Source organism: Pinus tabuliformis, chromosome 2_2, assembly GCF_031772625.1.
Source record: "Pinus tabuliformis cultivar Carrire ecotype Pingquan chromosome 2_2, CPIR1, whole genome shotgun sequence".
Classification (NCBI taxonomy): domain Eukaryota; kingdom Viridiplantae; phylum Streptophyta; class Pinopsida; order Pinales; family Pinaceae; genus Pinus; species Pinus tabuliformis.
Window position 1 is genome coordinate 655439734 of NC_142300.1, and position 16708 is coordinate 655456441.

At 35.0% G+C, this 16708-nt stretch overlaps 1 protein-coding gene across 3 annotated transcripts in view; it reads right to left on the minus strand.

The window, feature by feature from the left end:
* Positions 1-10880: 10880 nt before the first annotated feature.
* Positions 10881-16708, minus strand: part of LOC149194322 (uncharacterized) — a 74414-nt gene continuing 68586 nt past the window's right edge. For 2 of the 3 annotated variants that reach the window (XM_089407478.1, XM_089407477.1), the window contains 4 exons: positions 12243-12313; positions 11757-11856; positions 11528-11620; positions 11030-11446 (listed from right to left, as the gene is read on the minus strand). In XM_089407478.1, coding sequence (XP_089263604.1) covers positions 11381-11446; positions 11528-11620; positions 11757-11856; positions 12243-12313 — 330 coding nt within the window. In that variant the 3' untranslated portion in view covers positions 11030-11380. The other variant, XR_016255064.1, reaches the window with a different exon arrangement.

Below are 16708 nucleotides of genomic sequence, written 5' to 3' on the forward strand. Positions count from 1 at the left end.
CACTTGCATGACACCTCCTCCATGCAACTGAGACCTAAAATATGAAATCTCATTCTTCCGAATATTTCTTTCTGTGACCACAATGTTTGAAAATTGACCGCAGACAATGACAATTCATTACGGGTTTTTGAATCATGGTTTTGAGTATAAAAATTGTTGAGTTCATTCCATGGATGTTGTAGTTGTTTTGTTGAATAGTTGCATGTTGTAGTTGTTTTGTTGAATAGTTGCATAGATGAAGATATGGATCATTGTACTCTCTTTTTCTAAATCATTTAATGACGATCTAATAAGAAGAAGAATTTGAAAGGGTTTTCCCCATAGTGGGTTTTTCCCTGGTCTCCAACCAATCCTGGGGTATCTATGTGTGAAGTTTTTTCTTCTATTGTTCCTTTATGTTCCGCTGCATTGATGATGATGATATTGTTCTTTCTACATAGTTACATATGCTACTAAAGAATGATGTAAATATGAATAATGTTATGATGTTATGGGGTGAATGTAATGTGTTAATGAAGAAATGTAATTATCAAAGCAAGGAACAATATAGCCCTAAGAAAAATTAACAATAGGAAGCCCGCATAATTACAGAGAATAACACCACAAAACTCGCATATGATGATGCCACAAAACTTGAATCCTTCCATAGAAATATGTTGTCGCAAAGCTTGCATAGAACAGAGATACATAAGATCTGAAAATTTGCCTTGGAGGTGAACTAATAGGCTCAATATATAGTTGTTCGTCCATGCGAATAGACGTCACTTTTGGGCAAGCTAACATGTTCTAGGATGGGCCGACTTGAGCAAATTTTGGTTGACTTGGTCAACACATAAGTTCATAATTTCTCCTTCTCCTTGCTAATGAAAATACTGACCAAAGCTACCAAAATTTCAACAAAATAGTAGTGCATCAACCCAAGATCCTTCATATCAAATTTAGAAGCCAACTCCTTACACTCAATAATGAGATGCTTTACACCTATAAAAAATGAGGCATCAACATATAACAATAAAATCACAGGTTCATTTTTCTCAACCTTGATATAAAGGTTTGGATCAGCTTTAATTTTGGAGAAATAGTCTTGTTAGATAGCCATCAATTCGAGAATACCAAGCTCTAGGTGCTTACTTGAGTCCATACAAAGCTTTCTTGAATCTGCAAATGTAAGACTTTTTCCAATGAACCTCAAAACCTTGAGGTTGTCTATGTACACTTCTTCCTCAACCACACCATTGAGGAAAGCAGTCTTTACAACCATCTAATATAAATTACATCCCATAGAAACAATAGATCAAATAGTAGTGTACCTAGCAATGGGAGCAAAAGTCTCGTCGTAATCCTCTCCCTCCTTTTGGGAGAATCCTCTAGCCACAAATCTTCCCATGTACTTGTCTTTTATACCCATTTGGAGGTCACCATTGATTTCCCTTCATGTCTAAGCACAATCTCTCATACATCATTCTTCATAATATATTTGTGTGCTTCCATCATCATGTCCTTCCAAACTTGCTATCTAGTTGCCTCCTCATCGTTTGAAGGTTCATGATCAATAAGATTAGTTATCAATGTTGCATATCTAGAATACCTCTTTGGTCTCTTGCCTTCCTTGAAGGTGCCACGTGGTGTTGCATGTCCTTCTACTTCTTGCAAGACCGATCTAAACCAAGTTGGTCCCTTTCTAATTTCAAGAACAACTGGATCCATTGGTTCACTAAGCTCTTCCAACTCTTCTTGATGATATATGGGATGTTTTGAAGGATTAGATGGACCCAAACCCTCTACCTTAGGAGCTTCATGCTCTTTATCATCATCAGTCCATGGGAACTTCTCTAGACATCCAGTAGGTAACATTCTCATCAAAGGTAATGTCCCTACTGACTTCAACCTATTGTTGTCCCGAAAAGTAGATTCTATAGGCTTTTGATGACTCGTATCCAACAAATATTCCTTTATTTCCTGAAGTCTCTAGTTTCTTCCTCTTATCTTTGGGTACATGAATGTAAATTGGACAACCAAATATTCTCAAATGTCCAACCTTTGGTTTTTGTTCGATGAATGCTTCTTTAGGAGTCTTATTTGCGAAGATTTGATGAGGACTTCTATTTTGTATAAATTGTTGTCATGGATGTTCCACTCCATAAGAGCATGCCAAGTCTTGATCATGCATCATTGCCTTAAACAATTCTTTAATGGTTTTCTTCTTTCTTTCAATGTGTAGTATACCTAGGGGGTACAGAGGGAGGTACCCAAGAGAATAATGTAATAATGGTATGGGCTATAGTAATAAATGAAGTGGTTAACTCGTATCATGTAAGGGACCACAAGTAGTTAGCAATAATGTAATAAGCCCATTGTATTAGATAAATGGTATTGAGGGAACCATGGTAATGACCCATGGTATTGTATGTATGAAGCCTATATAGAGGATAGAGACTCCCCATGAAGAGATGTCAAAGAATATTGTATGGACAAACATATGGCTTGTGGAGTGCTCTCCTTCCTTAAAGTGTGATTGTATGGTGTTGCCCTACCTCAAGGGTTTGATTAATAAAGAGAAACATTTATATATTCAATCTTTTTATTTGATCTGGTTATTTATGGGAATATTTCTATTTTTATACATTTGCAGGTCAGATCTATTACAAGTGATATTAGAGCACTTTATTGGGCAAGCGAAGAGATTTTTTTGTTTTTGCGGAAATTCTTTAGGGCGTCGAGTTTGTAGATCAGATCTATAACTTCTGGTGCAAAATTTGAAGAAAAAAATTACAGATCATGATTCTTTGCGAAAAATACCCAATTTATTAAAAAAAATAGACCAAATCAGAGTCCAAATGAAAGAGATATTTCTAATTTAAAAATTAGTTGTGTCGCAGAAAAATTTTGACGAAAATTTGTGGACGGCTGATCTCCAATTAAATTTTATCATTTTTGTGGGGAATTTTGAGAAAATAATTGCAGATCTGAGATGCTCTTGAAAAATTACCCAATTTCAAAAAAAAAAAATTGGCCGAATCAAAGTCCAGATGAAGGAGATATCGCTGATTTAAAATCAACTCTTTTTTCAGAATTTTTTGCAACAGCGGGACAATTGAAGTGCAAATTAGAAATTCCAGCGCCCAGATCGAGACTTTTATCACATGGGAAAATGCAGAATGGTCATTCCATGTCCGAAAACAGGTCATAATAAAAATTCTGAGCAATATTGACCACACTGTGGCCACTTTAAATTTTCGACAAGTAATTTTTTTTCAAAACCCTCTTGGTGGATTCTAGCAAGATGTTTTTTTCAGGCAAAGATGATGGCCATACTATTGAAGAATTCATAAGCAGTGAAAAGTTTTCGTATGGGAAAAAGCGGAAAATTTTAGTATGGCTTGGTTTGGAGGATGAGGTTGTCAAATGGTTTAGATCACTTGATAGCAAGCAGTTGTACAAACTTTTAGATGAAGAGTTTGAAAAAGTTTTTTTAGACAAATGGTCTCATGTTAAAAACCGGGAGAATGAGACATATAAGGGGTTGTTTTCTGATGGTATCTCCTTATTACAAATTCATGGATGTATTCAGAAAGAGAAGATAATTGTGTCTATCAATCCTAGTTGCAAGTATAATTTTAGTAATGTTCATTTGGCAAAAATATTGCAAGTCTCAGCCAAACAAACAAAGCACACACAGGTTAATAATAAGCGGGTGCAAGTTTATAAAGATTTGAATATTTCTATGGAGAAGTATGTATTGCATTCTGATTTTTATGCTTCACATATGGCTAATGTGGATGTTGTTTTGGGATACCCTTAGATGGAATATGTTGGTACTTTCAATATTAATGTGTAGAATAAATTTTGGAAACCCTAATATTAAAAGAAGAAAATTACATTGCAGAATCTTTCCATTAAGACCCAAGCAGACACTATGGAGGCAGAAGCACAAAGCTTTAATGACATTGACACATCAGATGATGAGCATTTGATGGTCGACAACCAAACACAAACATCAAACCAGGTACCAAAAAAATAGGTAGAGTCCAAGGAGGTTAAAGCAAAAAATGTTACAAGTATTGATACATCAGATAAGGATTCTGTGGTTGAAGTAATATTGGAAAATAAGCAGCAACACCAAGCACCACAACATGTACCAGATACCAATCAGACTCCATTAGGTGGTGAATTAAAGAAATATACATCGTTGGTTAAAACTTCAGCATATCACCACCCACATCACCCTGCAAGAAAACAACCAACACGATGGCAACAAATTAACCACAAGGACAACACCCCCCGCATAACAGATAGAGAGGGGCGACGATACCCACAACACATCAACACAGAAGAACCACCAGACTCAACTTCCATCTCAAGCGAGCGAGGCACTAGCTAGATCGAGAGTTCGCCTTTCTCTTGGATGGCTAGATGCACGTGCATGGTATCAATGGACTACTCTTTTGAGTAGATCCTATTATTTGTGTTCTTCTTATGTTTCAAGGACAAAACATGTTTAAGGGGTGGAATGTAGTATACCTAGGGGGGATAGTATGGGGTACAGAGGGAGGTACCCAAGGGAATAATGTAATAATGAGATGGGTCATAGTAATAAATAAAGTAGTTAACCTGTATCATAAGTGACCACAAGTAATTAACAATAATGTAGTAGGTTCATTGTATTAGATAGATGGTATTGAAGGAACCATGGTAATGACCCATGGTATTGTATGTATGAGGCCTATGTAGAGGCTAGAGACTCCCCATGGAGAGATGTCAAGGAATATTATATGGACAAGCATATGGCTTGTGGAATGTTCTTCAAAGGAGTCATCGTATGGTGTTAGCGTTGCCCTACCTCAAGGGTTTAATTAATAAAGAGAAGCATTTCTATATTAGATATTGTTATTTGATCTGGTTATTTCTGTGTATATTTCTATTTTTATACATTTGCAAGTCAGATCTATTACACAACAACTCCATTTTGTTGTGGATTGTAAGTGATTGGCAAATCCCTCTTAATCCTAGCTTCTTTACAAAAGGCAACAAGTTCCATGGAAGTATATTCTCCTCCATTATCTGATCTCAGAATATTTGATTTTCTTTCCTGTCAAGTTTTCTACTTCAACCTTAAATTCTTAAAACTTATTGAAAACTTCATTCATGGTCTTCATGAATTAAATCCATGTATTGCAAGAGAAATCATCAATAAAAGTTACATAGTACAGAGAACCTCCAAGAGATTTCAATGGACAGCATACATCAGAATGATTTAGATCCAAGATATCTTTAGACCTACTTTCACTGCTTGGAAAAGACTTATTACCATTCTTTCCAAGCACACAACCTTTACATACTCCTTCATGCTCCATGTGCAATTTTGGAACACTTGAAACCATTTGATTTAAAGTTGGCAAAGCTCTGTAGTGAAGGTGAGCATATCTTCTATGCCATAGTCCACATGGATTGATGTCATTATGCACTAGTGCTTGAGCTGGTTGATTCGAGGGTATGTACAATCTTCTTTCACAAACTCCAATTACTCTAGCAGAGTTTATACTTGAGCCTTTAGGCCATACAAGGACTTTGACATCAACAAATATTATGTCTCCTTTATCTTCCAAACATGAAATAGAAACCAAATTCTTTACTTAGATGAACATTTTCACCTGATTCTAGCTCAATGGATGTTTTCCCAACGCTTTTGATTGCATAATTGATGTTATCTCCAAGCTCTGCCTTTTCGAATAATCTTATTTACGTTAGACTTGTGAGATTTTCATGATCTCGTGTCATGTGCCTTGAGGCACCACTATCTATTAGCCATAAATCATCATTATTTGCAACATAATCTATAAAAGCAAAAAAATAAAAGAAATATGTCACATGAATCTTCATTCTTGGGTTTCTTTGGATGTTCATCAATGTCTGTTGTGGTAGCATGTTGCTTTCCCTTTCTCTTCCTATCATTCAATCCTTCAGGACATTGGTTTTTAAAATGACCATATTTGTGACAATGATAGCATTGAATCTTTGACATATCTTTCTTTCCTTGAGGAGCGGGTCTTCTACCTTCAAGTCTTCTCCCTTCATTTCTTCTTTGGAATCCAAACTTCTTTATTCCTGTAGACTCCTTGGAATGTGTTGCAAATGCTTGAGAGTCACCTTCTTCATATCTTTGAATCTTTCCTTTTGATATAAGTCTAGATTCTTCTTAACTGCATGAGATCCATAATTCTTCAAAACTTGGAATCTCCTTCTTGGCACAAATACTAGATGCAAACAAATCCCACAAGTCAGGCAAATTATTAATCGTTGTAGTCACAAGTTCTTTAACAAAAATGATTTATCAATTGCTTGAAGTTGATCCCTTCGTTGAAAGATCCTAATGAAATATGAGGTTATATTATCGTTTCTTGACATTTTAACATCACAAAGCTGATTCTTCAAACTCATTGATTGACTACTAATGTTGATGGTGTATAATCCAACTAAGGCATCATACATCTTTGAAGTGTCAAGAATTGCAACATATGGAATCAAATGGTCTCTGATGGAATCTACAATAATACTTATGGTTGTGATATCTTCCTTCTCATATTTAGCTTTTCCTTCATCATTTGATGATTTAGTAACTTTGCCTTTCACAATATCCAAGACATCATTCTTTGCAAGGATGAGGTCAATCCTTGTTTTCCAAACCCTGAAATTTGTAGCTCCTTCCAACTTGTTCTCTGACTTCATAGAGGAACCCATGATCATAGATAAGCAATGAGATTGTAGATATATATTTTCTTCAAGAATGATCATTTACCAAAGCTTCTTCAAGAGTGATCTCAATGTCCTTTCCTTCATCAAAGCTCTAATACCATGTTGATTTTTCAAGCGCAACATATACAAGCACTTATTTTTAAAATATTGATAATTACTTCTAATGATGTAGATATTCTTTGAGCACTTCTAATTTATCATCAAGCAATTACACTTCAGAAATTCAACCATAAACGCATAAGAACAGTACAGATCACAATGCACAAAGACAACACAAGATTGACCTTGGGAAAACCCCCTTGGGGGAAAAACCTAGCGACCATTTCCTTAGAGAAATTCTTCAATTCAACAAGAGATACACCTTATTCTACTAGTCAATTTGATGGTCAAACTAACCAACAATACAATGGTCAAACCTGGCCAAAATTCCCTCTCGTCAAGCCCAACAACTTCAACCTTATCTAATCTACCTAGGTCGAATTTCAGCCTCCTATAATCTACCCAAAAACTTGGCCCTGTGGCCCAAAATATCGACCCTTCTACCCAAAAGTTCAACCTGCTACCCAAAATATGCCCAAAACGTCACATGTGCAACGTCGACGAGAGAGAGAGAGACAAAGAGATGCTTGGATGCCCAAAATATATTTGATCTTGTGTGAAATCGAATGGTGTCTTATGGAGGTCAAGTGCCTTATATATAGTGTTTTGCATGCCTTATATATAGTGTTTTGAAGCCAGAATTATAAAATTCAAAATTTTCTCTTTTCATACCAACATGAACATGTCTTATATTAATTATTTCAAGGGCTAACCAATAAAAATGACATGAAGAACATGTCTTACAATTCCATTCTATATTTCAAGCACTGAAATATTAATTATGAAGAGCAGCCATAGCTACAAAATTCAACACTTTTCACTTATGGACTGCATCCATAAGTGTAAGCAATCATCAACAATTGGAGCAATACAAGAATGAGAGAGTGTACATGTTATTACACCATCATACACACATTATTATTTTGGAACAAAGTATATTGCCTCGAGTATGTCTTAATAAATCAACATCTTTTAACGATCATTGAATAAATCATATAACTCATTTAGATATAACATCATTATATGTATCTTCACTTAAATCATATAACTAACAAATTGTTTGCTTTATTAATTTTTCATTGCTAGACAGAAATTAGGAAAACCACCACTAAGAACATCAAAACCCTACAAAAGTTTCTCTTCATGCTCATGATCATCTTTCTTATTACTACACAAATGGAGTAAACATCCACACTCCACTTATTTAAAGACCTTATCATCATAACAACACTTTATTGATCTTTCATGAGAAGAGTTTGTGACAATGTTGTTGATTTCCTCGTAATATGACTAAGATCGTGAAACTCACCAAAAATAATGCTCAAGCAATGCAACCTAGCTTTACTCAAGATAGAGTTGGAAGAGAACATAACTCCAACTAGACCCCAATTGAAGCACCCCATTGAAACTACACTAGATAAGAAGGATAGAATTGAATTGGGCTTCCAAAAATATCAATCTTCCATGCATGAGTTGAAAACCTAAAATAGAAAAGATTATTCTCCAACAATCTGGCTTAACTTGCCAACAATAATCTAGATAATGCATGGATAAGGTAAACTAATCCCTTCTCAAGAGATGTGCACTCATTTGCCTTAAAATAATTATGATAGGATTATTTTTTCCATATATATCTCCAAAAGGTGGGGAGATTTACTACATAGATAAAATAACAATCTTTTAAATATCTCCTCAAGGCTCTTAAGTTGAAGCACACACTTGAATAAGATTCTCTCATTTGACAAAAATATATTTCTAAGGTGGAACAATCTTCTTCCAGTCAACTCGTCATGCTTATAATTTTGATAAAAATGATGACATGGCAAACTCCTCACCTTCACTGAAATGAAGTACAAAATATTACTCTCATGATTACGTTTGCACCACTCAGAAGATTGTTCTCTCACAATTACACATGCAACACACCATTCATCTCTAATGCCATCTACTAAAAATAGCCTCAAAGTGAATTTGAAGATTTATGAGAAAACACCAAATCATCAAGAAGTCAATTGCCAACCTAAGATAACAATGATAAATATGACCATATCCCTAGGACCATATGTACCATCATATTGCTAAAAATATATGAATAGTCCAACATATGAATAATCTTCATTATAGCTCATACGTGTGCTCAAAACAAAATATGCCAAAAATATAAACTTACTTAAAATAGCATGTTCACCAATTAAGCTCAAAATGTCTAAATACATATGATAGAAATAGTTTCTAAAAATGGCAATGCATAAACATAGACATTATTAGAAATAGAAAATGCTTGCATCTCCTTTGAAAATCAGTGCATTAAATTTATATGACATCAAGGAACAATAATATGTTCTCAAAGCCAACATGCAAGTAATGTATCCCCACTTGCTAAAATAGTAGTCAAAGGTATTAGAATCATGCTTGGTTAGGATGATGCCAACATGGAACTAGAGTCAACTAGTGAATGAATGCACTAACAAATTTGAGTATATGGATCCACCAAAATAGCAAACTATGGATGTGGATCCTTAACCAAAACACCACACTAACATGTCTTCAAAAAAACCCTTGTCATATACACGAAACTATTGTTATGGATCCTTAACCAAAACACCAAAAAGGGGTGTCTAACAAGGTATCCATGTTATTGAGATTTGGTACTTCCAATATAGTTATGGATTCCATTTTTTCTAATAGATGGAAATGTAAAAATGCAACATCATCAAGTAGGAATGGAACTCAATCTTTTATCTGTGATTATGGATCCTTAATTAAAACATCAAACAAGGCTTTTGGCAATGCGCCCATGTCATAGGTACTTATTCCAATATTTCCTATAGATGGAGATGTAACCATGTAACAATGCAACGACAACCACTGAGTGGAAACCCATAATCTTTTCCTTTGGGATATGGATCCTTAACCAAAACACCAAATCAGATTGCTTAGCAAAATATCCATGTTATCGGTACTTATTTTGTTTTTGCTTGTAGATGAAAATGTAACAATATATCGGCACCAAGGAAAAATGAAATTTATAACCTATAACCTATTCAATGAGGGTCATTTACATTTGAAATTGCAAAAAAGATTGAAAGTAAGGGGGGCAAGTAAATAAGCAAATTCTCTCTCTTATTTCACGAAATTGGATGGGCACCCAAATAAGATTAGAAAGGGTAATCTCGAACGTTTATCCACCAAAAACAATAATTCAAAGATTGCATAAATGCTAGAAGTATACTTGATAGGAGGAGGATATGGCAACGATTTTCTACAATTGAAGCTTCTAATAATGCAATGACAACAACTAAGAGTGAAAGCTCATAATCTTTCCCTTTGGGATATGGATCCTTAATCAAAACACCAAATCAGATTGTTTAGCAAAATATCCATGTTATCGGTACTTATTTTGTTTTTGGTTGTAGATGAAAATGTAACAATATATCAGCACCAAGAAAAAATGAAACTTATAACCTTAACCTATTCAATGAGAGTCATTTACATTTGAAATTGCGAACAAGAAGTCTTGAAAATAAGGGGGGCAAGTAAATAAGCAAATTGTCTCTGTTATCTCATGAAATTGGATGGGCACCCAAATAAAATTAGAGGGTAATTTCGAAGGTTTATTCACCAAAAGCAATAATTCAAAGATTGCATAAATATGAAATTGGATGGACACCCAAATAAAATTAGAGAGGGTAATCTCAAAGGTTTATCCACCAAAAGCAATTAATTCAAAGATTGCATAAATGCTAGAAGTATACTTGATAGGGGGAGGATATGGCAATGATTTTGTACAATTGAAGCTTCTAATAATGCTTAGATGGGAATTTCAAACTTGTATACCTTTTATTAACGGGATGGTACGAGGCCAATGTAATGATGAGATATTGAAAATAAGAATATCGGGATAAAGGGGTATACACTAGCATTCTTCACCTTAGCCAAGTTTGACGGTAATTATATGAAACATTAATTATTATTTTTTGAAGGTGCCATGCTTACTTGAGTTTAAAGCTGCTAATACAAACGTCTAGATATGTACCTGTAAAACTTTGCAAGCCCTGAGGACAGAAAGCATAGGATGGCTTCGTGAATTGTGTATGCAAGTGTACTCTCGCATAGAGGTTTTACTGCAAGTCTGACAGTGCACAATTTGTAAGGAAGCTCTGCGATTTCCAAATAGAAAAAGAGGTATGAAACAGACCTTCAGTTTAATAATCAAAGAGAAATTTCCCCATCTGTTACCAAGATTGGAAGTTTTGAGCATTAAAACTGACTACAATTCACTCAATTTAACATTGATCTTTGTCAACACTTTCATGTAACTTCAAACCCACATCCTCAAGAGTAACACTATTTTCTATATTCCAACTCAGTCATCTTTCAGCAAACTGGATGAATTTCTTTACTTGTTCAAGATTCCAAGCAGTTCAGTAAATATATAGTGCAAATGTTGAACAAGTGTTTTAGTACCGAAAAAGAACCAGTGGAGGAACAGTGATTGACATTTAATTATTGTCAGATCCTATCCCACTTATGAACCAAAGTGCGCATTCATGCTCCGACATATCTCTTTGAGAGGTGCATTATAGTCTCTCAACTGCAAGAAAAAGACATTAAAATAAATATTACATTGATTGGAAATCTCTAGAAAAGATTAGACAAAGAAGATACAACTTACCTTTCTAAGGGCACTATCAGCATGAGATGCATCATCTCTTGCACTGCGCAATAATTCTATGCGTTTTTTGTCTATCTGGTTTTGTTCTTGCAACTATAATACTCCAAACATTCAAATAACAACCATTAGATGATGGAGATCGATTTTATTTTCATTGAAATAAAGAGTAAATACTTAAGCTTCGTGCCTTTATCTCATTAGCATTCAAGCAAGCTGCAAGCCAGTTTACCTTCTCTAACATATTCTTCAAGTAGTGTATCTCACTGAGTTTTCTCCTCGCCAACTCTTGCTTGACATCATTTACTGAAGCCTTGTACGCTTCAGTGCCCCTGGATCAACAATTCTCTCTAATTAATGAAACCACCTTCAATTACCGTCACAATAGTCCTAAATACTAATTTTTTATACAAATATATAGCAAATGCCTACTAAATGAGAATAACCTCACTTCACAAGCCCTACTGGATGGCACTAATTATTTGTAGAAGCGTTATGTCAAATGGCATTCAAAAATAACACGAAGTAAGACACAAGTAAAAAACAACATTTACAATACTATCTAATGCCTATCACGATTCATCTTTTTTCCCTGTAGGGAAATTTTTATAAATATCTGGTAACATAGCTAAATGTATTTACTATTAAGGTATAATACATCAAGCAACTAGAAAATTACGAAATTCTTGAAAAGGAAACCTGCAAGATTTTTACATACTTCTCTTCGTGCAAAACATCCAACTTTTGATTTTCAATCAGTTGCTCTATAGTGCCCAGTGCAGTCATCACCTATATATACACAAGTACAACCCATTAGAGATGCTCCTTCATAGACTGCCAGCATTCTATTTTATTACATAAGTGGAAAATTTTCTTTCATAATTCAAGTTCTAACTTTCAACACAAAACAAACTGCACTGTTGCCAAATAATTCGAAAGATGTTTGATCTAGAATCCGGATAGCCTTATATGATCCCTGGGCACTAAAAAATAACATTCTAATCTAGTTTTTGTTTTTAGTTTTTTTTAGATTATCTAATATAATTTTTATTTTTTATTTTTCTTTTATTTTTTTATTTTTTTTCTCAAACTATGTTTCTTTTGGAAATATTTTCTTGTATTTTTTTTTTTTTTTTATCATTTATAAAGTTAATTCTGTGTTTTTTTGGTCATCTTTTATATATTTGTTTTTTTGCCATGTTTTTAAATTTTTTATATTTTAATATATATTTTTATTTATTTATTATTATTTTTTAGATTTTTTTGTGTTTTAGTTTTATTTTTCTCAATATTTTAATTTTTGTTTTCTTGTTTTTGAGGCATGTTTTTTTATTTTTTTATGTTTTAATATATATTTTTATTTTCGTTATTATTTTTTAAACTTTGTGGTTTTTTTAATGTTTTAATTCTTATTTTCTTTTGTATTTTTCATTTTTATTTATTTATTATTATATTTTTTCCTGCAGGGTCCGTATCGATCATCGACTAGCAACCCAATCCCATTATGTGTCAATTTGATAGTTGATTTTAAAGTTTTCGTTATAGTGGATCGAGTCCGACCCACAATGTGTTAATTTCATGGTTGGTCTTTAAGCTTTCATTGCAATAGGTCAATTCGCCTACACTACGGGTCATCGCCTACACTGCGTGTCAATTTATGGTTGATTTTTAAATTTTTGTTGCAATGTGTCAAGTTATCTTAGACTAAGATTTTAAGTTATTATACTTTTAGCATTTGAAAAAAAAAATTACTCTGAATATAATGACTCTTTCATTCAGGTATTCATTTTTTGAAGTTTTTTTAGACAGAAAATTTACATAATGTCATGGTTGAAATATGTTGAAAACTTAAGGTTTTCCGTAATCATGATCTTTGGTTTTAATTCCATCGTTGAAAAATTGTTGGAATTTTAAGGTTTTCCAAACACGTGATGTTTTATATTTAATGTCATGCCTGAAAATCATTGGAATTTTAAAGTTTTCCTGAGTCGTGATATTTTATCCTTAACGCCATTGTTAAAAAATGTTGAAAATTTACCTCGAAAAAAAAAACGTTGTTACAACATCAACAATTTTGCTAAAAAGTGTTTATAAAAACCAATCCTTCAATCATAATTGATCCACCGATGCAATGGCACAATATATATATGAAGCCAGGTATGCGAGCCTCTAAATTTTTTCTAGACAATGCCTTACGCACCATTTAGGGTTACCACAGAGAGTCAATCGTCTGAGTCGTAGCTTTAATATGAACAAAGAATGTGATCCACAGAACCACTTATATGTGAGTTGATATAGTGATCCTTAGCTTCAGATATGTCAATTGGTGATCTTCAAACCTCTTTCTTTCAACCAAAGCTCTGATACCATGTTGGAAATCGGGAGGTTTACATATTATCATTAGATTTCCATTACATGATAATTTCTTGAGAGTTTGTTAGCATTTTTATTATCGTGTTTTCTTTCTTCATCAAGCAATTACCAAAAACCATGAAAATCATCGAAAACAATAGAACACAAGATATAGGCTCCAAGCCAAAGGCAAAACCCCTCCAAGGGGGAACCCAGAAAATTCTCTATGTATAGAATCAGATCAAATGAGATATACAAGACCCACAACCACAGAAAAATTCCACCTCTAGACAACAAGTCAAGCCTTCCTTTTCTTCAGCAAATCCATCAACAAGAGATGTACCAAGACAAATCTTCCACAAACCCTAGCTCAAAAGAGAACTTCTTATCTTCAGACTTTGACCCTCCACTTCTCCTTGTCCTTCCTGCGATATTTCAGACCACAAATCCTTGAAAGTGTGTGTCCAAATGAGTTCCATCTACCCTCTATATATATAGTTTAGAGGGGGTGCGAATAGACATGACCAATGGGGAAAGGTTGACTTGTCATGTAGGCCGACTTGGCATCTAGAGGGAATTTCATCCCAAAAAATACATTTAAAATTGTTTTTTTCTTTTTCTTTTACAATAGGTCCAAAATAGGACTTTGACTCTTTGACTCAAAACCTAGAAGCACAAACAACATGCTTATCTGGAAAAATAATAATAATTTTTCTTTTTCTTTTCTTTTGCTTTTTACATAAAATACATAATGGTACAAATTATAAAGATCGAACTTAGTTACATTCTCCAACATAGACAACCGTTTATTTTTATATGTTTTCATTTTTCCGGTGTGGGTCTACTCAAAAGAAAGCAAAGTGGATGCTATTGAATGAGGACTTAGTTCCTTATCCAACGGATGCCTACACTTGACATTTCAATAAACCCATAATTAAATAAGCTGAAAATACAATCAAAAAAATAGTTTACTTATTTTTCCTCCAAAAATATTTAACCATGAAAGAAACATGTTTTTTCAAGTATTTTCAATATTTTGGACGTGGGTCTTGTTACCCACAATATTGTGGGTGATATCCCTAAGAGAAAAAAAATTATCCAAGATGGTCCTCAATCGACAGCCAGCAGCCCCTTGCAGCCACCAACTAGCTCGTTGTGCCATTTTCTCCGCCACCTGAGCCAGTCATGTGGTTCCTCACCCATCTGTCATGACTCATGACCATATGTTTGAATGTGGACCTCCCGAACCTAAAGGTATGCCTTGTCATTTGGTAATTGAGTATTGTAATTTGCTTGTCATGGACACTTCTAAGCATGGATTAATGGGGAGATTCGACAGAAAAAAATGGGTTAGGTCTGTGCTCTTGTCCCATAGACCCCATTTGTATATTAACCTTGGATTCTAGTCCCGTGGGATCTCTTTTACTAACCATTTGGCTTTAGGGATGGTATTTTATGGGAAACCCTGATTTTGGTTGTGGGGTCCCACTCCCTCATCCACATATATTGCCCGCTTTCCATTCATTATAACCTCATTCATCATTTCTCCCACCTGGGTCCACATTCCTCCACTAGGTCCACATAGGGCTAGCTCTTCCCTTCCCCTTCTGCTTCCCCTTACCCACACCTTGGGTCAAGCCTGGAATGATGCCCTAAAAGTTGATGCAACTAAAAAAAGTAAAAGCATAATCAGCCACATTCAATAGGAAAATGTACCACAAAATGCAAAATATGGTCGGGACAAACACATTAAGCACATGGGCAGAAGCCAATGCATGAGCTTTACCCCATCATCATGGCCATCACCCTAGTTCTTACAAGTTCTATGAGCCTCCTTCATCATATAGGAACCCATGATTATCCCAACCTTGGTGGGAAATCAACCGCCCTACTTTAAAAAGGGGTATCCAATACTATATCTCACACATCATGCTCTTACTCCTTGAGCCCCGAGCAGCCAATTAAATAAAAATTAAAAAAAGGAAAAAGGCATATCAAAAAGGATGGAAAAATCAAGGTTGGGGAACCTCATGTACCACAGTTGTTCCCTCCTATACATTATATACCCAAGTGTGGGCTTCCCTTCTACTAGCTACCCTTGTACCCCAGCGTGTGGCCCAAAGTTGCCCCTTCTCATTCCCTACTTCATTCGTCTATTTATCACATGACACCACCTTTTGAAGGATGTACCTTGGACATATTATGCCCTTTAAAAGTAGAAACCACCTAATGGGATACTTGGTTAACCCCATTTGGAGTTTGGAGACATTAGCACATGCCAAAGACCATTATGGAAGGGCAAGACATTATGAAGTCCCCATTTGTGGTCCATGGTTTGTAAGTTCTTTTACTCAATTTCCTTGATGACTTGTTGTACCAGAAGGCTAAGGGACGCATTGGATCTTATGCAGGATTGCCAATGGTCTCCATCTTGGGTTTGGTCTCCCTATATGGAGTTCTAATCCTCAAGAGGGCTACATTGGCACATGTAGGGTGTGTGTAGAGAGCCATGGGCCTACACAGCAGTAGATAGCACTCCATGGATCCCCACAGCCATTCAAAGTTTTCTCGTGGTTCACTTATTGGACAAAGAAAATGCACCTGATCCATCATGCCCAGCAGCCCCATCGTTACACCATACACTTGGCAGATGATCCAAGATTTGCATGATGATGTGGCATCACCAACACCATCATCCTAGCCCTTGCAGGTGATCCATAGACATCTTCGATTTGTTTGGAGACCCATGAAGACACTTGTGTACCCCTACATGTCATTTGGAGCACCATAGGTTATTACAAGGGGCCAACCCTTGTCCACTTCTTTTGGGAG